The sequence below is a fragment of the Mesoplodon densirostris genome, chromosome 1, assembly GCF_025265405.1.
Source record: "Mesoplodon densirostris isolate mMesDen1 chromosome 1, mMesDen1 primary haplotype, whole genome shotgun sequence".
Classification (NCBI taxonomy): domain Eukaryota; kingdom Metazoa; phylum Chordata; class Mammalia; order Artiodactyla; family Ziphiidae; genus Mesoplodon; species Mesoplodon densirostris.
This window is the reverse complement of record NC_082661.1, coordinates 103,213,697-103,238,480: the sequence shown is the minus strand read 5'-3', so window position 1 is coordinate 103,238,480 and position 24,784 is coordinate 103,213,697. Positions and strand designations below refer to the sequence as shown.

The window sequence follows — 24,784 nt, the reverse complement described above, 5'->3', positions numbered from 1 at the left end:
GCCTCTCAACTGGGCCCCCAGGAACGGCTCCCCGAACACCACAGAACTGAGGCGCCAGGGGAGCTGCCGCACCTGAACTGCCACTGGAATGGAATGGAATTCCAGAATGCAGGAGGATCAGGAAGCCACCACAATCCCTCTCAACCCTGGGACGCAGAACGCAGCCACCTCCTGCACCGCAGCTGCCTCTACACATTCAGGAAAGGGACACAGGGAGGATGCTGCAGGGAAGCCTCACATCTCCATGACATCACTAAACAGCAGAAAACAGCCAAAAGGGGAAGAAACATGGTCTCCGCCTGACTTCGGCCTCAAATCTGTCACAAACGGGACCTAATTCATGCCTAGAACCCTGGCGGCAAGCATCTCTGGGAAACACACATTTTTAACTCTCTGGCTCCACAGTGCAGGAAAGGCCCCTAGAAGGATGAACAAGCCAGCCCATCAAATCTAACACACCGCACTCCCTCGTGTGGCAGTTGAAGATTAAACAAGGTGACCCCTCAGAAGTGCTGAGAATGGCACCCGGCAAGCACTGGACATTGTCTGTTACTCCCTGTGCCAAGGGCTCTGGCTGTCACGTGTCTCTGAAGTGCGTCCACCCTGTTGGTAAGCTAACTCACCTCCCTAAAAAGAAAGCAGGGGACAGATATGTTCCTTAGCACTGCTCATGTGGCTTTTCAAATGATCAAATCCCAAATGCCTAGGTCAGTACAGGAACTAAAATTTTAGTTGAGCACTTTCCCACTGAGTCAAAGTGCCCATCTAAAGATCTATTTTTCTTAAGCCAGTGGTTTCAAGTTTTTTCACACTCCCTTTTTAAAAAAGTGAAATCTTATGGGAAACCCAACAAAAGCAGAGAGCAGGGCCAGGAATCCAACCTGCTCATACTGGGTATGTGCTCTGCCCAGAGCCTCACCTGTAGGATGTCGTTTAACCTCCACATCAACTCTTCACAAGAGGTACAATTAACCCCCTGTCACCCAGTACACCCTGGGGACCACAGAGGTTATTAAGGAAGTTTCTTGAGGTCACACAGGTCAAAAATGGCAGAGCTGAGGTTCAAACCTGGGTCTGGGCAGCTCCAGCTCTGAACCACCAACTCCTCTGTCTCTATCTTTGAATTACAACTCAGTGCCAGGGCGAACCAGACACAGACTGTGCCCACAAGGACCTCTCAGCCAGGTCAGGAAGCAGACCGGAAAAATGCTTCATTACAGTCCTTTAAACACACCCAGGGGCTCCACAGCTCCCAGCCGTCCACAAGCTGTTCCCTCTGCCCCACGTCTTCGCTTGGCGAGCTCCTTCTCACCCAGTTCAAGCATCGCTTCTCAGCAAAGGATACTCAGGTCATCGCTTCTAAGAGCTTAATAAAGGGCTGCACAAAAGAAGATGTAAGTGGTCAAAGCTAATTACCACCTTCCAGTCCAGAGCAGATGAGTAGCCTTAAACCCTGGGCTTCACAGAAATCCCAACCCTATCTCCAGTGGAAAACAAGCGTGTTACTGAATTCCTCTCATATTTGCTGTCCAGCTTTTTAGATAAAGGCTGTTACACTACACTGGGTTCAGAGGAGCCCTGAACACAGTCCCTCTCTTCTATATAAGATGAGGATCCTGCTCAAAATATATTACATTAGTGGAAGTTAGCCAATATTTTATATTAAGTTTGTTTTTGTTTTTTTAGTATTTATTTATTTATTTATTTGGCTGCGCCGGGTCTTAGTCACAACACACGGGATCTTCGTTGAGGCACGCAGGACCTTTAGCTGTGGCACGCGGATCTTTGGTCGCGGCAATGTGGGATCTAGTTCCCTGACTAGGGATCGAACCCGGGCCCCCTGCATTAGGAGTATGGAGTCTTAGCCACTGGATCACCAGGGAAGTCCCTGTAATAACTTTAAATGGAATAAATCTATTAAAATATTGAATCACTGAAACTAATACAATATTATAAATCAACTAGACTTTTAACAAAAAATATGCATATGTATATAACATTAGTAAATTTCCTTCAAAGAAGCAATTAAATACCAACATTTACAACCTGCTAGCTCAGCAGTTCTCAACAGCTGGGTGATTTTGCCCATCTCCCCACCCCAGCCCTCCAGGGACATCGGCGCTGTCTGAGGATATTTTTGGTTGTCACAATTGGAAAGATGCTACTGGCATCTAGTGGGTAGAGGCCAGGGATGCTGCTAAACAGCCTTCAATGCACAGGACAGTTCCCACCACAAAGATTCACCCCTCCCCAAATGTCAACAGAGCCAAAGTGGAGAAATCCTGATCTTTTTCAATCCTGGATTGATCAAAGTAAAGCACAATATGGGGATAAGAACTAGAGAAAGCTTTAGAAAACATATTTTTTAGAAATGATAATATTTATGTTAGAATCACTGACAGCTACTACTTACGGAGGGCCAGGAAGTGCGCTAGATGCTTCACCTATTTGATCTCTAACCTTGCACAGTAGTTTTATGCCCCACTTAAGGCTCAGGGAGGTGAAGTAACTTGCCCATGGTCACACAGCTATTACGTAGGACAGCTAACACTGAACCCAGCCAGCCCAACTCCTGAACTGGTGCTCCTGACCTCGGTACCCCCAACACGCACGCGTGCGCACACACACACACACACACACACACACAGCCCCATGTCAAGACTCGTGCCCCCCACCCCTGCAGTGCGTGTCCATCTCCCCCCCGGAGGGAGCTCCTTAAGGGCAGGGACTATCTCTAAGCTTAGGGTGGAGTCTCCAAAAGAGGTGCTTACCACAGTCTATGTGAAGGAAGGGGCAAAGGCACAAACAGGAGCTGGGCAGCGGCCGGGCTCAGCCAGCACCCCCGGCACTCCTCTGTTCCTGACTCGTCCAGGCCACCCTCATCAAGCTGTCAGGTTCACCAACAGGTCTGCTCCCTCAGGCCCCAAGTTCCCTGACCACCTCCACCGCTTCCTCTCAGCCCCATTCTCCTAGATTGGCCTTCCACAATGCCGCCCACACTGCTTTCTACAACCTAGAAGTGGACTCGGTGAGGACAAGGACAACAGACGGGCACGAGGGTCAAGGGAGTCGCTGGGTTGAGGGGACAGAGTGGAGACATAGGATGACTCAGAAGCCTGGGCTGGGAACCGCGAAGGACCAGCTCCAGCCCCAGCCCTGCCCTCAACAAGAACTCACACGGTCCACCGTCCTCAAAGTACCTGCTGTGTGCCAGGCCCTGCCTATAAACTCACCTGTAAAACATTTAGTGGGTTCCAGCCATTTTTGCACAGAACCCCCTTTTTCCCCTCAAAGGAATTATGGACTGAAACTCTTCTCTAACACTTAAGACTCTAGGACAAAAAATTCACTGCACTTGGCCCACGATATCACACATCTTGATTCACTTGTCATTAATAATCCACCTGCTTCCCAAAGGTACTTAATAATGGCTCACAATAATAATGTCACAGTCATCAAAACAAGGGGAAGGAGACAAGAATTAAGAAATAAAACAAAGAGACATTTGATTTCTGTGGCACAAAGCTGAGAAAGATTTTCAAGAAACAATCTGCAGTAATTGATGGTGTTTCCTTTCAAAGGAAATGAGGCTCCAACACAGACAGTAAGACAAAGGCAAGCAGACAAAGCAAGACGCAGTCACGACCATCACAACAAGCAAGTGATGCTTCAACATTCACTCTGTCTGAATCCGTACTAAGGTTCACACGTGTCAGCCCACTTCGTCTCCCTGACCACCGTGGGAGTAGGCCTCATCATACCCATTTTGTAGATATGAAGCTGAGACAGAAAGCAAATGACAATGGGGACAAGGCAGGTAAGAGTACAAACACAGTATCAATACATCAACAACATAATAGGCATCCTGTGCTAGGCTATTTACTAACGCTATTTTAGAGATGAGAAAGTTCAGAGAGGTGAAGTAACTTGTTCAAGGTCACACAGCTAGAATGTGGATGCAGATCTGCTGAATTCCAAAGCTAAGCTCTTTCCTCTATGCTGTTTCCCAGCCACCCCCATTTTCGAGCAAGGTTTCCCAAATTTGCCAAGAACCTCAGATGATTCTAAAAACCTGTCTCCAAAGCCCTTCCCCTGAGATTCTGATCCTGGAGTTCTGGGATGGAGCCTGAAGAGCCGTATTTAACAGGCACCCAGACGGTATTCATCAACAGGCAAAGTTGAAGACACTGATCTGAGCAAAGGGAACAGTTCAGCCACACGGATCTGATCTGCAGCAGCACTGTTTTAGGGCTATGGCCTCAGTGAGGATCGTGGGTCTCCCGCATGGTTCTTGGGTTCCTCCCACTGAAGGCAACCGTGGAGTCACTGAGTTCTGTGGCCAGGAATTCTCCTAGGAGTAGCACAATACCTGTTTGTGGGTGCATCAGAGAGAAGAGGTGCCCCATAAAACCACAGCCCCCATCGGAGAGCTTCTCACTCAGGACTGGTCTCGGCTCATCCAAGACGACCCCACCGTCAGACGATGACTGAGCCGAGGCAGCCGTAAGTGGACGTGCACGCCCACAGCCACAGAAGCCCCGGCTGATTCAAGCCAGCACGTCCACCACCTCGAAGGGACACCCGTACTGCCAAGTGTCCAACACAGGCTCCGCTACAGGCACAGACGGGGCAGCCAAGTGGACCACGGAGGCATTCCTACCTGCCAGGCCCTGGGCCCAGGCCCTCCAGAGAGCTGCTGGGGAGCAGACGGCCCTTCTGCACACAGTCTCCAGGGCCCTCGGCCCTTCCCTGCGGCACTCCACAGTTTGGGAGTTCACGTTTGCCTATGTGACTGACTGATAGGTCCACTTCCACCACCCCCAGCCTGCAAGCCCACCCAAGGTCAGTGCCGAATTACTCCTATATTGCCTGTCAAGGGCAGAGCCCAGGACGCAAACACAAAACGCTTGTTGAACGGAAACACGAGGGCACAAAAAAGAGGCTGTAGGAAGGGCTGCACAGGGCTTAAGGTGAGACACAGGGACGCCAGCATCCCGGTTCGGTGCCTGGGGACAGGGCACCACAGGGAGTGGGGTGGATGGCCTGGTCCTAACACAGGTGGGAACGTGTGTGGCTGCAATGCAGTGACAGCACACATCTCAGCAACAGGCCCAGGGCCAGAACACGAACAAAAGAGCACAGCCAGGCATGAGCACAGGGCACGCATCCAGGGGCACCCAGAAACACCAGCCCTGGGTTGTGCCAGCAGAGGCTGGAGTTACTAAGTCCGATATCACCCTCGCCAGCACCCTCCACTTGGCCCAAGAAACTCAAGTTATCAGCATAAAGGGCCCTTTGGAGGATAAAGCTGACAAAGGCTGCTGATCTGGTAACAGTGGCCACTCACAGGTCAGCCTCAGCCACAGCAGGTCAGAGGCCAGGAAGTGACAAGAGACTGTGCGAGTGACAGGGACACAGGAGTGACAGCCAGCAGTGAGGAATCAAACAGCAGAATCACCAGTCCCGCGCACAAGTCCACAGGACTCTGGGCTACTGGAAACGGCATAATTATCTGTATGACAGCGTCTGCTCTGTGGGCAGGAAACACAGGACACACTGCAGACAAGAACAACAACGCAACTGGTCTGAACTGAATAACCTGGCTCTTCTAGAGAGATAAAGACGGCATTACCTTGTAAAGAAGTTACTAAATGGTCCCAATATTTTCAATTTCCTCCCCTCCTCAGTTTCATCAGCACAGTCCTGCTGGCGTAGGTCATGGGTTTCCTTGATGGAGCTCAAGGTGACATCAGTAAACTGTGGGTCATCGTCATTCTCCAGGGTCACGATGGCACTGGAGCTGCTCGTGACCACGAGGTCCAAGATGTCCTCATTGCTAACGGACAGCGTGGTTGACAGCTCTGTGCCGAGACTGGACACGCTGCAGACTGAGACATTGTCGCTGCGGTTCAGGGTTTTGGAGGTGGGGCTGTAGAGCTTCACCGAGTCATAGCCTGTCCTGGGAAACGTGGAGGACTTCCGCACACTCCGTTCCCACTCGGCACTGCTGGGAGCTGGCGGCGCGCAGGAAGGCAGGGGGCAGGCGCTCTGGCAGGCTCGCTCAGGGATGATCTCCGACTCGGATTGCTTCCTCTTCACATGGACCACGCTGCAGGGGACAGGCTCCGGGTTGCCGATCTCTAGGGTAGGGATGCCTGAGTCCACCGATTTAAGGCTGTGCCGATCTTCTAAAGCACCAAGTTTCAGCTGGGGCCCATACTCAGGCAACGAGAGGGATCTGGGTGCCTTGAGATTCAAGTGTTGCAGGTTCTGAACGTGGTTTCCTGGTCGACCGTCCAGAATGCCCATCAAGGCTACGCCATTTGTAGTGGTGGAAAGGTTTCCATCAGTCATCTTGGTCCAAGGAAAAACTAGAAAAAACACCAAAATGGAAATTAGGACAGTGAATATAAAAGCCAAAGATGCAATTCCTCTGACGCACGTTCAAATGTTCTGACACCCCTTTTAAAAGAGGAATCCTTGAAACAAGTCCTACATACACAAGTTTTAATTCAGGGCCAGAAGCTAGAGTTTTAACATATATTATCATGAGATAAAACAACAAGAAGATAACTCAAACAAAGGATACATCTAGGGTAAAAATATATAAAATAACCATCTTTATCATCACCATCTGTGATCCTCAAGACAGCACTGGGAGTGTGAGGGCTGTGCCGGGCAGAGAGAAGGGGTTTTGCTTTCCATGTTTTTTAAAATGATAAACAGGATACCTCTGTCAAAAGTATGTAAATTCATAACCCATACATAAGTCAAGGTTCAACTTGTTCTGAGACAGCACAGAAACCAAGATGCCTTCATCATGACGGAAAAGAAGATGAACTGTGTGTGCCACGTGCAGTGAGATTACCCCAAACACATTCAAGTTAGCCATAGGTCCCCACAATGTTTTAGTCACCTTACTCAGGTCTACAAGGCGGGGCATATCATCCCCTTTACCATGGAAGAAACTGAGGCTCAGGTCAAGAAATGGGTCCATGGGGCTTTCCTGGTGGTGCACTGGTTAAGAATCCGCCTGCCAATGCAAGGGACACGGGTTCAAGCCCTGGTCCGGGAAGATCCCACGTGCCGCAGAGCAAATAAGCCCGTGCGCCACAGCTACTGAGCTTGCGCTCTAGAGCCCGCGAGCCACAACTACTGAGCCTGCGCCCTAGAGCCCGTGCTCTGCAACAAGATAAGCTACTGCAATGAGAAGCCCGCATACCACAACAAGAGTAGCTAGCCCCCGCTCGCTGCAACTAGAGAAAGCCCGCGCGCAGCAACAAAAACCCAATGCAACCAAAAAAAAAAAAAGAAAGAAAGAAATGGGTCCAGGATCATATTGCTATTTAGCAGCAGAGCTGGGACCTACAGGACTGACCCCAAAATAAGCCATAGTAGTGGATGAATGGCGTAGTTTGGGGTTATAAAAACCCAGGTCAGAAGGCTGGCTCAGTGAAGACGGATGATCAATAAAGGAAAAAATAAAGGCCATGAACCTGCAGTAAACACCTGAGCAAGGAGAGTCAGAGCTGCCGGTGACACACAGGCCCTGTCTATGGTTCTCTGGCCTAAGACTGGGGTATGAGGCGCATCAGCCTAGACAGCACAGTCCCCTGTGGACTGAGAACCCTGGGGTTTGTTACATTACCTTCTCCTGTTCTTTTAAAACATCAAAAACTAAAGAAACCTGGTGGTGCATTTAAATTTGATCCATGGAATAGAAACCACATAAAGAAGGGAACTTTGGGCTCAGTCCTTCCTGGGTTCTAATCCCAACTCCACTAGATTGCCTTGGGAGAATTAAATAAAGTGCCATGAGAAAGGCATTCAGCAGGCGCCCCCCACCGCAGGCACTGTTAGCAGCTGCTATCATAAAATAGCAAACAGTCGAAGGTCTGAAGCCTGGCAATAACACTGATAACCACTCCCTTTCGGGTGTTATTTTCGCTTTTGCAATGAGCTTCCCGCTCCCCTTCAGGAAGCCTGGCCTGCCTCTCACTGTCAACACGGGCAAAGCAAATTCATTAAAAGCAGAAAATGGGGGAGGGGTAATCTCCCTCCCTCGCAGACATTGAAGGAACCAGTCACACAGTGCAGCACTGGAGCAAAAACAGAAATAAGAAGGAATGAATTCAACTGCGGAATTCAGAAATAGACTGAACTATGTATAAAAACTTGCAATATGACCCAGTGAGTAAGGAAGGATTATTTAATCATGGTGTCGTACTAATTGGTTATCAATTTTTCTTGGAAGGTAGAACTACACCACAACAAAACTACAAGCAAAATTAGAGCTTAATACAAAAATGAGATTATAAAGGTATTGCACAAAATAAAGTGCTTCCCTAATCTACAGAGCAAAAACTCAGTTCATCCTCTGAAAGGATCTGGGCATCACCTCACCACATGGGAACCTGTCTTAACTGTTTTGCAGTTCACACTGCCCTGAATTTCCTGGGCTGCGGCCCCTACCCTGAGTCCCCAGCCAGGAGTTCCTCCCAGGCAAGGCCACAGCAAACTGTCTCTGGAACCCTGCGCTGGGAAAACTCCCGAACCAAACTATGCTGTGAAACAACAGGATTCACAACGGGAAGACACAGGAAGATAAATCTGTATACCAATTTGAAAGTTCTACTTTTTTTTTTTTTAATTAAGAGGAAAATCCAGTAAGAAACATTTTTAGCACATAGCTAAGAGCTAATCTTTGGCAATGTCAAAGGTAATGAGAATTAGCCAAATACCATCAACACACCAACAGGTCAAACTGGCAAAAAGCCATGAACACAAGAGGAAAAACTCACAGAAAGCAGAGCTGAGACCCTCTGACAGCCCCAGCTGAAATTCTGGCCCTGCCACTTACTAGCTGGGGAGATACTCAACCTTTCTGAGCCTCAACTTCCCTCCTCCCCAGGAGTAAAAGGGGGCGATACCACATACCTCACAGGCTGGCTAAGGATAAATGAAATGAGGTTTGGTGAAGCACCGGCATACCTCTACCTGACACAGTAGGTGCCCAATAAATGTGAATTTCCTCCACTTCAGCCACATAAAGAGCTGAAGTACCTGAAAAAAAAAAAAACCATGAATTTAAACTGAAATTTTGACACTAGAATAGGCAGCAACATGGAACAAGTGTGTGATGTGAACCCAAGGACCCCTCCTCCTCTGAGTCGCCAAGATGGAGGCACAGGGAAGAAAGAAACAAGGTCGGACAGAGTCCAAAGCCGCTTGGCGGTGGCCTCGTTCTCCGTATTCTCTCCTCTGCCTTGGGGCCACAGAGAGAAGCCCGAGGGCCTCTTCTAGGGAGAAGCTAAGGGACCTTTGGGGCCTCCGATGGTTCCAAGCCCAGCTTAAGTTCCTTAAACTTGAGGAACAGCCTCAGATAACAGCCTTCGGAGAAATAAACCTAAAAGGGAGAAAGTACTTCCCCTTGCAACATACTCTAAGACCAAACTCGGCAAGGGCCAAGGTCAACTGTCCTCAAGCCCTTTCACCTGGTGCTACCAGTGCCATAAAACCAGAAGCCACACTCCAGAGCACCTGCCTTCCGACGGGGCCCTGCAGGGGGAGGCTGCACAAAGCGGGTGCTTCCAAGAGAGGCTGCAGGGTGGACTCTGGAAGCCAGCCAGGAGACCAGCTGCGGATGGCCTGCCTCCAAATCACACGTTTTCTAAAGACAAAGTAAGCCTAAATTCCTCAAGCCGGCCCAGGGCCCTCTGGATCCGTCCCTGCCAGCCACACTAGCCTCATGCTGTCACCCTCATCTCTCTCAACACCCAGCTGTCCCGCGCCACTGCCACAGGTACTCTCCCCAGCTCTGCCATAAGCGCCCCTGGGGATCTGGGAGCATGTGCCACAAGGAGACACAGCATGCTTCCAAGGCCGTTCCTCTGAGGAGCCTTCCTCAACTCCCCAAGGAAGCTGCAGGCCCTCCTTCCTCCTGAGCTCCTTGCGGCCACACCCCACATACAGCAGTTTCCGTATCTCTCTCCCCTGGCTCCTAACTAAGCTTCAGGCGGGCACATGCTAACAGTTTCTGGATACCACTGCCTGGCCAAATGCCTAGCATGGTTAAGGATTAAAAAATCTATTTGCAGGACTCCCCTGGCGGTCCAGTGGTCAAGACTCCGCGCTTCCACTGCAGGGGGCATAAGTTCGATTCCTGGTGGGGGAACTAAGATCCCACATGCCGCGCAGTGCGGCCAAAAAAAAAAAAAAAATTCTATTTGCTGAATTAATTATTACTAACAACTACATTCTAGTTGTGGGCAGGTTTCAGGGGCAATCCATCCAAGAAACAACTGTTGAGAGCTGGGTTGTGTTTCAAGAACAAGGTGAGCAGGGGAGGTCACAGAAGAGGAAGAAAATCCATCGCGCTCCCAGCCGTGCGTGCAGACAGCAGACCCAGCAAGTGAGCGGTGACCGCCCTGTGCGCCGTATCTGCTGCTAGACTAGACAGCGACGAACACTGTCAACACTTGACGGCTCAGGAAAGTAAAATGAAATTTCCCTCTGCAGTTGTTTCCCAAAGTCTCACACAACCCCCTGTGCAGTGGCCGCCACAGCATGCGACCTGGGCTCTCGGAGTCACCCAGGCACAGCCCGGCACCAGATCCAAGTCTGATGATGAGCAGCCATCACCGTCCGGAGGAGAGAAACACACAAAACATAATGCACAGATAAGAGGAAGACCTTTTATTCCAGGCAGCAAGGCCACCTGAATTTTATTTACCTGCCACAAAACTAGTTCTGCAGGAAGCAAAGAGGAAAAGTGCTCAAGAGACTCAAACAACCTTCACTCCCAGGGGCCCGTCTTTAGTTTAGTACAAGTCAGAGAGTGGAGAGCAGCTCTGCCAGTGACTCTGAATAAGGCTTTGGAAAACAAGTCCATCTTGAAGCAACAATTTAATTTTCTCCTCCTTAAAAAGTAACGGGACTAAGTCTTGACCAAGCCTTCATAAATAAAAGAAACAGTTTATGAAACCAAAACTAAATGATTTAGTTAGGGTCCCAGGGGAAGAAAACTCCACTCACTGGTGGCTTCAGGGAGGAATAGCTCTGCCCATCCATGCAGACATCCTCTGCACTCCTCTCCTCTCCCGTGGCTCCTTCCTGCCCACAGGGTGCGTGCTATACACAGCCTCCCTCATCCCAGCTCCCCTCTGGACACTGCGGAAGAGAGCAGCCCCCTCGCACCCCCATCAGCACGAGGACAACGCCACTCTCCCTGATCCTCCAAGGAGGGTGCGCTCATCTTCACTGCCAAGGCTCCTGTCAACCCAGGCCTCCTGTCAACCCAGGCCTGCCGCTGCTTGCTGTACCCTTCCGCTTAAGAGTCAGGCGCACACGGCCCCTTTCTATCAGCCATGGCCTGAGGGCACATCTGTCACAGATCCAAAGTTTCAAGACGGCAGGAACTAGGTCTGCAAGTCCTGACAACACCAGAGCACCACCATAGGGAGGGTGGGAGGGAGGGAGAAGCAAGAGGGAAGAGATATGGGGACATATGTATATGTATAACTGATTCACTTTGTTATAAAGCAGAAACTAACACACCATTGTAAAGCAATTATACTCCAATAAAGATGTAAAAAAAAAATTCCCAAATCAAAGAAAAAGAAAATAAAATTGCTAAAGGTAAAAAAAAAAAAAAACCTACAATTTCATGAGTACCAGGCACTGTTCTAAGCTCTTAACATGCCACTCTGTTTCAGAGCCCTCAGCAGCCCTCTGCGCCAGGTATTATCCCCACTGCACAGAGGAGGAAACTGAAGCACACAGCTTGCCCAGGTCTCCACTTTCACGTGGCAGCAGCTGGGGCCTGAGCCCAAGTCTGTGACCCCAAAGCCCCTTGGTAAGCTTTGCTACTTACAGCCCTAATGCAAACATCAAGCACCTCCTCAAATCCTCATCCCTCCTGTGAAAGAAGAGGATTTCACAGATGGGAACAACGCTGGGCTAAGCCAGAGGCAGCAACCTGCCCAAGGTCTTGCAGTGAGGGTCCCACCTGAGTCTTCTCTCTCCAACACCTGCGTCACCCTCCAGAAGGCCTCTCAGGGGTCCTTCACGTTTCCTGGTGAGGATGCTGGTGGGACCGCCAGACTCGCCACAGGAGTGGCTCCCTCAGGCCTTCACCTCAAGCCTGGACCAAACACCAAGGAGAACCCACTGACCTATGAGACATCTCCCATGAGAATCAGACATTTGTGTAGAGGGCTCACAAGCACCAACCACTGTGAGTCTCTTTCTCTTTTTAATTCAAGTCCTGGCTTAGGCAGAAAAGAGCCTGGAAAGAAAGGCATAGGACGTTCTGGATCTCAGGCGCCTCGGCATTAACAATTAACACAAGCAGCTGCCTCTGCTCACCGGTGCACGCTGCATGCTGGGACTATGTTCGGTGTCCACACCCACCATCTATGATCTATGTAACCTCCCCAGCAACCCCCAGAGCTGAGGACACCGTCATCACCATCTCACAGACAAGACCGAGGCGCAGATGGAACGCAGACTGAAGTGGTCCTGCTGGGGCTGACCTGGAGCCTACGCTAAGGTGCTTACTCTTTCCACTGCTGCACAAGAGGCCTAAAATAATGGATTAATCTGCATTACATAGAAAGGGAAAGTCGGGACTTCCCTGGCGGTCCAGTGGTTAAGACTCCATGCTTCCACTGCGGGGGCGGGGGTGATCCCTGGTCAGGGAACTAAGACCCGGCACGCTACGCAGCTCAGCCAAAAAAAAAAAAAAAAAAACACCACAGAATAGGAAAGTCAACTAGAAAAGTAGTTTGTTTTTTTTAAAAAGATTCTTTAGGATAAAAACAATCCTAGAAAAGAACTTCCTAGAAGCCCTCTGGAGGGTGCACGGCAACTTTGAGGCACCTGGAACTCAACACGATGTAGTTCAGTAAGTTTCCACCCATCAGCAAACCAGGCAGAAACTGGCGTTAAACTGCTGAGGGTCTCCAGGCTCCTTCCCAACCCTAAGAAAGAGATATTTAACTTACACCGCCCAAAGGTGGTGATGTTTAAAAGGCATAGGTGGGACATTTTAAATTAAGGACTTTCAGTGCACAGGGGAGGTTTCCCCCCTACCCCAAAATGTTTCAGCTTCATAATAGTGATTTACCAAAACTAATCATCGTAAGTACCTGTAAAGTGACAGGGAGGCAACTCACAAGTTAGAAAGATAGTCCACTTAACAAAGCCAACACAATTTATAATCTTAATTATTAATAAGACAAATAATTTACTGAATATTTACCAAACACCAAACATATTAGGAGCTATCACATGCTCTAATCTTCACAAGCCTGCCAAGTACACCCAAGAAACTATGAGATTCAGAGAGGCTGAGTGACACACCCAAGGTCACACAGCAAGAGAAACAGGATTCAAACCAGGTCTGACATCAAAGGCCAAACATGGCTTGCTGGAGTGCTTAAAAGTACAGACCCTAAACTTTGTGATCATCGATAAGTTAAATACAACAATATTTAGACTTCTCCGTATGTATGTTAGACTTCAATAGAAAAGTTTTACAACTAAAATACACAAGGGGAAAAAATAATGCAGGTTCTGGAGGCAGACCGCGTAGGTTCAAATCCTGGCTCCTCCGCCTAGCAGTTGTGTGATCTTGGACTAGTTTAACTTCTCTGTGCCTCAATTTCCACGTAGTAAGAGGGGGACAATAATAGACCCTATTTCATTAGGCAGTTGACAAGATGGGGGGAAGAAATCCACATAAAGCCTTTAGAATCGTGCCTTGGAAGATGCTGGCTGGCATCACTCTTCCCCGGGCACCCCACACGGCCAGCCAGCTCAGGCCCCCTATTTTAGCAACTCATTTGCATAAGCAAGCCCAGACACAGCCAGTCTGCACAGCCTCACTGTACGGCTTCGCCCTGTCACCAGCATCTCTCCTTGCACCTCCGCTGCAGCACTGACCAAGCGCTGGGCCTCAGCTTCCCCATCTGTCAAATGAGGTGATTAGCCCAGCCAAGCTACCCGAGGTCCTTCCAACTTGACAATCTAGAATTCTAAACCCAGACCCTAGAAACTTTATATCCTCCCTACAGCAAACATTAACAGACAACACGTACCCATTTTCCTAAAATCCTCTTTTACATATTAGGTATAAATGTCTGGTGTGATGACAAATCTTCTCCAAGGTCTCAAAGCTCCGTGAGCACCCACGCCATGCTGGGCAGGCATCCTCTGTGCTAAGGGTGAGGACGTGACCGTCAGAAGCTCTGACCAACAGGGAAGACAGATTCTTAAACACGTTGCTCTGATAAGCTGTGTCCTCTCTGTTGATAGGTCTTCAGCAGAGCACAAGCAAGGGGAAGTGGAGGTATGACAGGCAGGAATTCACCCGCTGGACACAGGGGAGTAGGGCAGTGGGAGGGAGAGATGGAGAAGTGGAAGGGCGGAGGGGTGGAGAAGTAGAGAGAGGGTGCCTGAGGGGAACTGCAGGGACCCGCGGAGGGCAGGTGAGGCAGCCCTGATGCGGAGCACGAGAGGGTGGGCTGGGGGCAGCCTATAAACACTCAGTCTCGCGAGCTCGGCGACACGCAAAGTGCTGAGCAGGGACCTGCCAGGACCTGCTGGGGCCGTGAAGGACACCGAGATGAGGGAGCCTGGCCCCGTGACCTGCCTCAGAGTGAATGTCATCCCTGCCTCTCTCCAGCTGGGTGACCCTGAACCGGTTACCTGACCGCCCTCGATGTGTCCCAAAGGGTGCATTCACTCAATAACCCTGAGCCCCAAGAACATGCCAGGTTCTCACGAGGGCTGGAAATCAGGTGGAGCCCACGGTCTCAAGGGGTCACACATACCACCACCAAGAGAGTAGTGAGACAGCCTTGGTTGTGGGGTGGGAGGGCGGAGCAACCCAGGTGGGACAGGGGCTAAGCAGTTGGGAAGAAGCCCTATCCAAACCTGAGACACGGGTTGGTACTGGCCAGATAAACCGGGCCAGAGGAAGGGACTGCTGTAAGGTCTGGCCTGGTCCATGCACAGCCCCTAACAGTGCCCAGCAGCCACCCATCCTCCACAAAGGCGGCCAAGACAACGGCGAGGTGCCAACAGCCTGCAGACACTGGCCCCAAGACACCGCCCTCCCCCGTAAACGAAGGGTGTGAGTCCGTGCCCAGGAGCCTCCTGCCCACAGAACTTCCCAAAGCCAAGCTTCCACTTCCACGTCCAAGTTGGAGCAGATGGCGCCTGTGCAACTTTGAAACACACGCGGCTGCCTGTGGCCCGCTGCGCAGGCGCGAGGTCTGGGGTCCGCCGGCCGGCGATGCGGCCTCGTGAGGAGGAGCCTTCCCGGTGGCCGCAGCCCCCCAGCTCTGAGCCGCCGCCCCACCCCGCTCCTTCCTCGGGGCAGCTCCGTCCCCATACAGCTCCTGCCTCTCAGCCTCCCGCTGGGAAGCATCCCCAGGCGCGGGTCCCTGAGGCTGAGGGAGCTGTAGTCCAGGTACGGGAGCCCCTGAAGCAAAAGGGAGTCCCCGGCCTGGGGAGTAGGCTGTCCCAAGAGAAGGGGGGCGTCTGCGGCCCCAGAACAGGGATCTGAGAAGCAAGGGGGTCGGGAGCTACCAGGTGGACCCAGAGGTGGAGGGGGTTCCAGGCGGTCGGAGGCTCCGAGGTGTGGGGAGAGGGGCTCCGGCGAGTCGGGGACTGCAAAGTGCCGGGGGTCGCAAGGGTCGGGGGCCCTGAGGTGGAGGGGGTCCCGGCGGCTGGGGGGCTCCGAAGCGGCGGGATCCCGGTGTTCGGTGGCCCCGACGCCGTGGGGGCTCTCATGGGTCGGGGGGCGCCGAGCCGGCTCCTCTCCCGGCCCGGGAGCCCCGCGCATCTGAGGGGGAAAACTTTTCCTCAAGTTCCGGGAAAGGAGGGGGTCGGGGCGCGCGTCTCACCGAGGAGCGGGCGAGCCGAGCGGCCCCGGGCCCCGCGATGCTCCCCGTGCCCCACGCGCTCCCCCGGCGCGGGAGGAAGCGGCGGCCGCGCGTCGAGGGGGCGCGCAGGCAGGACCCAAACCCGCGCGGCCAGCTCCGCCCCGCCTCAGGCCGCCTCCCCGCTCCAGCCGACGCTGCAGCAGGTGGCAGCGGCCCCGCGCGCCCCGGCGCCCTCCCTCCCTCGCGGCCCGGCCCTCGCCAGAGGCCCTCAGTACCGGTGTTAGCGCGGCTCCGACGCCATCCCCGGGGCCCGCGGGCCCGCAGCCCAGGCCCTGCGGGACCCGCAACTTGCGCGGCGAAGACACCCGGCGCTGCAGACGACGGTCCGGGCCGGCAGGTGCCCGCGAGCCGCCCGCAGCCAACAGCGGCGCGCGCCCTCGCCCCGCCCCGCGCGCCCTCGCCCCGCCCCGCGCGCCCTCGCCCCGCCCCGCGCGCCCTCGCCCCGCCCCGCGCGCCCTCGCCCCGCCCCGCGCGCCCTCGCCCCGCCCCGCGCGCCCTCGCCCCGCCCCGCCCCCTGCCTGCGCGGGCTTCTCTTCCGCCTGGGCTGCCTCGGCTAGCCGGGCTGCCGCCGCTCCGCGAAGTCGACGCTCGTCCCGCTGCCCCTCCTCCGGCCCGCTCGGCCGCCCGCCACCGGCCTCGGAGCGGCGTTGCCGGACCTTTTCTCTCCCGAAGGGCAAGAGGAGCCGCGAAGGGAGGCCTGAGGGGATTTTCATGCCCGCAGATACCCCGTGGACACCCATCAGGGTCCTCCTTACCTGGTCGGCTCCACCCGCGGCCATCTTGGAAGTGGGAAGCGCCCGGGAGGGGGAAGGGGCACGAGCGGGCAGCGACCAGGCGTGGGGAGCCGAGCAGCGGAGCGCATCGATGGGCGCCCCTGCCCCCGAGCAGGTGTGCGGGGGAGGAAGAGCCGGGCCCCCACCTGGCCGCAGGCGAGAGGCCAGGTGGGCAAGATCCGCGCTCGGGCCCGGGACGTATAGCCTCGGGAAAGTCGCTTTGAGGTCTTCCCTGCCGGGCCTTAGTCTGTTAATCTGTAAAACGGGCTTTTCTGTTAGTTGTCTTTTATCGAGCTGTTACGCAATGCATAGCGCCGTGCCTGCCCAAACTTGTCTGCACTTAAGCATCTCCTGAGGATCTTTGAAAATTTCAAAGCCCAGGCCACACCCCAGGCCAACTAAATCAGTCTCTGGAGGTAAGGTGCAGTTTTGGAAGCTGTGTAATGTGCAGACAAGTTTAGGAGCCGTTGGCCTAGCGTTCATGTGCATTACTTCCCATCAATATTGCACAAACTCCAGAGACAGGGTCTGTGATCAAAACCGTCGTACAGAGTGGGAGATGAAGTCACTTACCCAAGGTTCAGGGCTGGTCAGTAGCTGAGAGGGGTCAGAAGCCAGATGCCCCGCCCCAGACCGCCTTCCAGGATCATGCAAGGTCCTGAATAAGAAAGCTCTTGTTCGCTCGCTGTTGACCCCTACCTCATCCCCCTCGTAGAATGTAGGCTCCCTGAGCCAAACCGGGCTTATCTTGTTTACTGGTATGTTCCCTGAGCCTGAAATATTATATTCTGAGGACATCAAGGCAAGAGGAAAGACTCCAGTGGTTGGGAGCCGAAAGGCTTGGGTTCCAAGCTAGGATTGGCTCCTGCCAACCAGGACCCCTGAAGGCTGTCACAGCCAGAACTACCACAGAGGAAACCTCAGAGAGACAGCCAGCTACATCTAGCAGGGCCGTCAGGGACAGGAAGGGTGATCTCTCCATCACAGCATCTGGAAGCATGCAATGGAAGATTAATTTGGGCTGTGGTCATTAGCGTTGTGCTGAAGAGCCCCTGACTTGTTTCTCCTGCCTGGGTCATAGCTCTAATAACTCTTAGCACCTATTCTGATAGCAGGAGGGGTGAGAACTTTAAAAAGGAAATCTGTTAATAGAATACACTAACACCCTTCACAGTGCTTCTATTATGCTTAGGGCATAATGGAGGCTTTATAAATGCTTACATTTCTGGATGTTTTAAGTAAAACTAATACTAGGTCTCCTTCAAGCCCCCCGCAGTGTGCCCTCCTGAGCTTATTTTAAGGAAGCGGGAAAGTACATACTTGCTTCAGGCCTGACTTAATTAGCAATTTAATACATCAGATTAATAAATCTGCCTTTACAGTGTTCTTTTCGACTCCCCAAATCCCTTGGAGTCCTCATTGTCGGTCTTAAGGTTTTAAAACCCCACGATGACAGGAACCATTGTTCTACATCCAGAACCGAGGAAGTTTGTGGTCCATGGGCTTGCACTTGGCGCCCTCTGTCTGCCTCTTCCTCACCCTCTCACCACCCTGCTGCCTCCCTGGCTCCCGTCCCTCCCCCTGCCCCAGCCCAGAGCTCCCCACTGGAGCCCATCTGTCACTTAACACCCTCAGTGTGATTTGACCTATTTCTTACCCCTTGTCATCAGCACCCAGGAGTGTTCTGGATGAATCCTCATTGCAACTTCAGCCTAACAAAATTAAAAATACAGTGAACAAGATTAGCTGCGTGGCAGTGGGCACTCATGTCACCTCTCAGAACCTCAGCACCTCCCAGCCCCTGTCTCTGATATGGAGATGAGAATTGTATCAGGGTGGTCAGCGCTGTGTCCCCCTCTGCTGGCTCACCGCTGCCTGCTTAGGGGAAGCCATCCCGGCTCCCCTGTGCAGACCTAACCGCCAGGTTCCCAGACTGATTCTCACCTGGTCGCTCCTTTGGGGGCTGTAAAGCTGCCACTTGATGTAGAGAAGCACCAGGCCTGCAGGTGCCTCATCTCAGTTCCAGGCACAGGACTGATGGGTGGTAGCCTGGCCTGGATAAGCCCTGAAACCTTCCCTCCCTTCCCTTCCCCAACTTTCCCCATCTCAACAAGGCTCTGAGCATCTCCGCCTCCCGAACTGTGTGAGGATTAAATGTAAAACAACTGTCTGGGGAATTCCCTGGTGGTCCAGTGGTTAGGACTCCTCCGCGCTTTCACTGCTGAGGGCCCGGGGTTCAATCCCTGGTCGGGGAACTAATATCCCACAAGCCACACGGCACGACCAAAAAAGAAAAGAAAAAACCCAGCTGTCTGGTTTTGTCAGTTTCTGGCATATTTGAGGGAGCTCTTCCTAGCAATATAACGTAGAGAAAGTCAACCCGCCAAGGTGAGGAGAGATGCTAAGATTCTCCAGGGACCCCGCGGAGGGACTTCTTCAAGCCTGACCTCTGAGCCTTCCCCAAGCTCGCCAAGCAGGAGTGGGACGCCCTTCCCAGGGTGACCGAGTCCCACAGAAGGCAGCCCTGAGCCCACTGTGTGCCGGCGCCCTGGGCTCCGGGAACAGCAGAGTGACTGACAGCCCACAGTTTCTGCGCCCACGGAGCCCCCGTGTTGAGGGGCAGACAGACGTGGCACCTCGCAAATGCACTCACATCCCCTCACCAGGACAACAGGAACTGACCGGGGCAGACCCCAGAAGGATCACCAGCAGGGTGTCAGAGCTGGCGGGACCCTTATGAGTTCTCAAGCCCACACCTCTCATTATTCAGTGGGGAAAGTGAGGCCCAGAGACAGACATGGGGAGGGGCCCAAGGTCAGGTGGGGAAGGGGGTGGGCACAGGACCCTGGCCAGCAGCCTCTGCCCTGCCAAACCCCCTGTGCACCTCTTCTGGGAGATGTGGGGTTCTAGTCTCCCAAAAGCATATTTTGCCCCCGACTCTTCCCCAGCCCCCGGAATGTGAGGGGGAGGCATTTGTTGAATGCGTGAATAAACCTTTGTCATACCTGCACTCACGTGAGCCCTCCCAGGTGCCCCATGCTGTGCTGGTTGTTTCACCCCATCACCACACCTACTGGCACATTGACTCCTGGTTTACAGGTGAGGAAACAGGCGCGGTGAGGTGAGGCCGCTCAGCTTGGCTCTCACAGCTTGCCCCCCACTGTCCAAAAGCTCCTGCCCACTCGCCATCCTCCCTCCCACCCTCCTTGCCCCCAGCTTCTGTTCAGGGCCACCGGGGGCCCAGGGTGAGAATGAAAGTACCGGTGGCGGTGGTCACACTTCACTTGGGAGTGTCAGCGGGCCGTCCCCACCAAGCAGAGGCAGATTGAGCAACCATCATTTATTTCAAAAGAGCTTTCCTCTGGTCCAAGGGCTTTCAGAAATCCAGAAAAACCTATCTTTTCTGTCTTCATTCCTTGGAATAAAGGGATTCACTGTGGAGATGGAAGTTCTCATTTTTAGGACACAATGCTTGGAACTTGGGTTTGCCTTGTTGCTTCTGAAAATTGATCAAGATGAGGAAAAAAAACAAAGTCAAGAGTAGCCCAGGTAGCTGGAGGTAAGCCTTCCAGCAACCTCAGGCCCAGAGAAGACGGCCAGAGACACAGAGACGGAAAAGTGTCCTAACAACCAGAGTAGTCACCACGAACCTCTGCGGTTTGCTGCAAAGAAGCAGCATCAGACCCTCACAACCAGACCATCAACTCGTATTTTACTCAGTTTTAACAAGGGCAGTTACCTGTTTCTTACCTGCAGAGGTTAAAATCAGTGAATTCAGGGAGGTGGAACTCCTAGAAGTATTATAGCACATTTATAAAAGGGAGAAGGCGTGGCTCCAGCAAAAGAGAAAATTATAACACACTGAATCCTTTTCATCTAATAGTGCACTTGAAGGGAGCTGTCCTTATTTTAAAAATACCCCCAAATTCAGGCAAAGACTGTTGTAAAAATATGCTCACTGAAGTGTTACTTACAATGGTGAAATGGATATGATGTGGATGTCCAACCATGGGGGAAGCTTAACTAACTGGAGAGACTTCTATGCAGCCATTTAAAAAATCTTTAGGGCTTCCCTGGTGGCTCAATGGTTAAGAATCCACCTGCCAATGCAGGGAGCACGGGTTTGAACCCTGGTCCAGGAAGATCCCACATGCCGCGGAGCAACTAAGCCCTTGCGCCACAACTACTGAGCCCGCACTCTAGAGCCCACGTGCCACAGCTACTGAAACCCACGTGCCTAGAGCCGGTGCTCCAAAATAAGAGAAGCCACCACAATGAAAAGCCCGCGCACCGCAGGGAAGAGTAACCCCCGCTCGCCGCAACTAGAGAAAACCCACATGCAGCAACAAAGACCCAATGCAGCCAAAATTTAATTAATTAATTAATTTTTAAAAATAAAATAAAATTTAAAAATCTTCAAGTAGTTTATTATAGCAAAGAGGAAATGCATAATTTGTAAGAGTGATACTGAATTTTAAATAAAATATAATCATAGAATATGGAATGTCATCCACAGAAACAAACAGGTAGAAACACTCAAATGATATCAGAACACACATGATTACCTTCTGATTATGTATTTTGAAACTTTTAGATTTCCCGCAACAAACGAATGCTCTATTTATAGTTTTTTGTTTTTTTGGCCACGCCACGTGGCTTGTGGGATCTTAGTTCCCTGACCAGGGATCGAACCCATGCCCCCTGCAGTGGAAGTGCAGAGTCCTAGCCACTGGCCACCAGGGAATTCCCCTGGAATATTATTATTCTATTTATAATGTAATATTATTATTATATTATTATTACTATAATAGTAATATTATTATTACTATTTAAATATTATTCTATTTATAATGAGATGTGTTAAGATGCTGACTGATGGGTGACCGACAGGATTCAAGAGGCATAGTAACCTGAGGCCATCGGATGAGGGCTCTGCACCCTGTCCCTTCTCACCAAAGCAAGACAAGTCCTGTCACCATTTTGTCAGTGTCAACACTCGTGCTCCAGGGGGTTAGGTAATCAATGCACAGCCAAACACACTTGCTGTGATGGGATTGCTGACCACAGAGCCCTGTGACTATGGTCTGTGTGTTCTACCATCTGTAACAGCGTCTCTAGCTGCCCTAGCAGCCCCATGATGCTGTATTCTTGCCCCATTTTACTGGGGACACTTGAACCAGTGGGGTCTGGTGCCCAAATCAAAGGTCACTAATTCTCAGAGCATCCCAAGTAATTGCTTGGAGGAAGTAAGTTATAATGAAACCAACAGACCCTGCAAAGTATGGAATGCACAACCTGACGATGGGGATGGTGGTGGGAGGTGTGGTGCAGGGGACCCCCTGTGGCTTGCGGCTCACTGATGCTTAAGAGGAAACCAGGGCTGGAGGCCTTAAGACTCTAGGTGCTAAGAAACCACAGAAAGCACATGGGGGTGGGGCTCTGCGTTACAGCACACCACAGTGGAATTTTCCAAATAGCCTTGTTTTTTAAAGGCATCGCCCCGTTGCCTTCTGCTGCCGCCACCCTCAGAAAGCAAAACCCGATTTAGAAGCTGCGGGATCAGGTCTCACGTGGGAGCCACGTGAGATGGGTGCAGAGGGCAGAGGTGGCAGGGGATGCAGATGCTTCTCACGCCCGATCATCCACTGCGGGAAACTCTCGCGCCCCTTCCACGCGTGAGGCTCCCCGGAAGCACCTCGAACTCTGTCAAGTCCTCCCCTTTGCACCTGCTCTGCCCTCCGCCTGGACCTCCTGGGATTCCCTTCTCCTCTACTTCCTAGTCCCATCTGGCGTGTGGCTCAGAATGGTACCCCAGGTGCTCTGACCCTCAGAACAGCATCCCCGGGCTTCCCTGGTGGCGCAGTGGTTGAGAGTCCGCCTGCCGATGCAGGGGACACGGGTTCGTGCCCTGGTCCGGGAGGATCCCGCGTGCCACGGACTGGCTGGGCCCGTGAGCCATGGTGGCTGGGCCTGCGCGTCCGGAGCCTGTGCTCCGCAACGGGAGAGGCCGCAGCAGTGAGAGGCCCACGTACCGCTAAAAAAAAAAAAAAAAAAAAAGAACAGCATCCCCGACTCTAACCCAACTCCCACCCGAGGCCGTGCAGGGCTCCAGCAGCCCCTGGGCCACCTCCCAGATGTCTTATTGCCTTGTCTGGTCTCTGTGCAGTCCCCAGGTCCCCAGCAGGTAGCCAGGGCCCACACGGAGGAGGGGGTAAGAGCGTAGCCTGCCTGAGCCCTGCACAGTGTGTGTCTACCCTCTTCGTCCTCACAGTCGCCCATGTCGCCGAGAAGAACTGAGGCTCACGCGGGGGAACGTTCCGTGCCCAAGGCCCCATAGCTGCGAAGGACACAGGCAGGATTAGCAACCAGGCCGTCTGGCTCCAGGTAACATACAGTGTGGTGCTTGTTTGGTGGTGACAGATGGGACACCTGGGGTGAGGCCCTGCCCATGCCACACTCTCCCCACCCCTCCTTCCCCACTGCCCCTCCACAAGAGACCCCATTTTTTTCCAGCCCCTGAGAAGCAGTTGATGATAGGAGAGAACGTGAGCTTTCAGGTCAGGCAGATCTGGGCTGGAATCCCAGCTCTGGTGTTTACTGTGTGACTTAACCTCTCTGAACCTCGGTTTCCTCTTTCAGAGGAAGGGGTGTCCCACATACCTCAGGTGGGGGAGGGGTTTAATACGTGTTGTCTTTCTTCCTGACGCATCTACCCACCCTGACCTAGCGACTTCAACCTCTCCCTTTGCTCCTCCATCCTGAGCCAACCTTAGGTATTGCCCACCTCAGAGGAACCTTCTTGGATGCACCCCATGTTCCTCTTCTTGCCAAACCGCAGCCCCTATCTTCTCCTAACTCATCCACCCACCAACCAACAGCTCCTGACACACACACACACACACACACACACACACACACACACACACACACACACACACACACACACACACACACACACACACACACACACACACACACAGAGTTGGGCCCAGCTCCCTCCTGGCTACAGAAGTTGGCTTCCTAAATGTCCCAGCACAAGTCCAGCCCCTGTCCTTCCTCCGTCCTGCACCTGGAGTGGAGGATGTTCTTAGCTCTCACAAAAACACCCCTGGCGGCTCCTTGCCATTTCCCAACCAGAGCGGCCACCCCTCCTCTTTGGGGAGGGAGCAGGCCTCAGCCTCCCCACCCCTGGGTCTCTGCCCTGAGGGGCCTCACAGAAGCCCCAGGCCGGCTGACCTTCCTCCCCCACTACTAAGTGTCACCCTTCAGGAGACCTTCCCTCCCGCTGCCAGTCCACCCCCAAGCCCCAGATACTGTAGGCAGCCTCTCTGCGCCAGGCTCCAATGCCCAGCTGATACCCGGTGAGCGCCTGAACAAGGTCTGCCTCTGCCCTTCAAGGTCTCAGAAGTCTCCAGGAAAAGCCTTGGGTTTCTGCCGGTGGCGCTGATGCTCTGAGCACTGGCTGCCCACTCCCTCCTACGGAGGGTGAGCTCATGGCTGGGAGACAGTTGGCTGCGAGGCTTTTGTTCTTGTTTGAATCTGGGCGGGGGGACTTCCCAAGGACAGGCCTGCAGAGGTGAAGGTGAGGGTGTGTGGGCCTGAGAGAAGCAGCGTAGCAGCCAGGGTGACAAGTAGACAGAGGGGGGCGGATCCACCTCCAAACTGCTGCCTCTTCATTTGCACCCACCCCCCTACAGCCACCAGGCCACCAGCCCCAATCTCTCCAGGACCCCCTCCCAGATCCGGCCCCAGCCTAACCTTGCAGCCTCGCTGCCCCCTTCCCATCCAGACTGGCATTTTCCAGACACGTCACAATCCTGGCTGCACAGAGCCCGCCTTTGCTTGTCCTGTTCCTTCTGCCTGGACCCCCTCCTGCCTTCTCCAGCCATTACAACCCTGGTCCCGTTGGCCACGTGCCACTCCCAGCTCCCACACCTGGCAGAGCTGGCCACGCCCTCCTGAGAGGCCCGGGAGCCCCTTGCTCACCCCCGTGGCCCTCTGTGCTGGACACGTGGCAGGTGAACCAGATTATCCGAGGGGGTGGCAGCCGCCAGATTAGGG

At 52.9% G+C, this 24,784-nt stretch overlaps 1 protein-coding gene across 4 annotated transcripts in view; it reads right to left on the bottom strand.

The window, feature by feature from the left end:
* The window catches only part of TBC1D14 (TBC1 domain family member 14), a 104,474-nt gene extending 87,713 nt beyond the window's left edge, over positions 1 to 16,761 (bottom strand). For 2 of the 4 annotated variants that reach the window (XM_060106319.1, XM_060106329.1), the window contains exons 1-2: positions 16,166 to 16,252; positions 5,633 to 6,371 (exon numbers count right to left, since the gene is read on the bottom strand). In XM_060106319.1, the coding sequence (XP_059962302.1) occupies positions 5,633 to 6,354 (722 nt within the window). In that variant the 5' untranslated portion in view covers positions 6,355 to 6,371; positions 16,166 to 16,252. Of the gene's footprint in view, positions 1 to 5,632; positions 6,372 to 16,165; positions 16,253 to 16,705 lie in introns of those variants that run through there. The other 2 variants (XM_060106300.1, XM_060106310.1) reach the window with 2 other exon arrangements.
* Between the last annotated feature and the right edge of the window lie 8,023 nt (positions 16,762 to 24,784).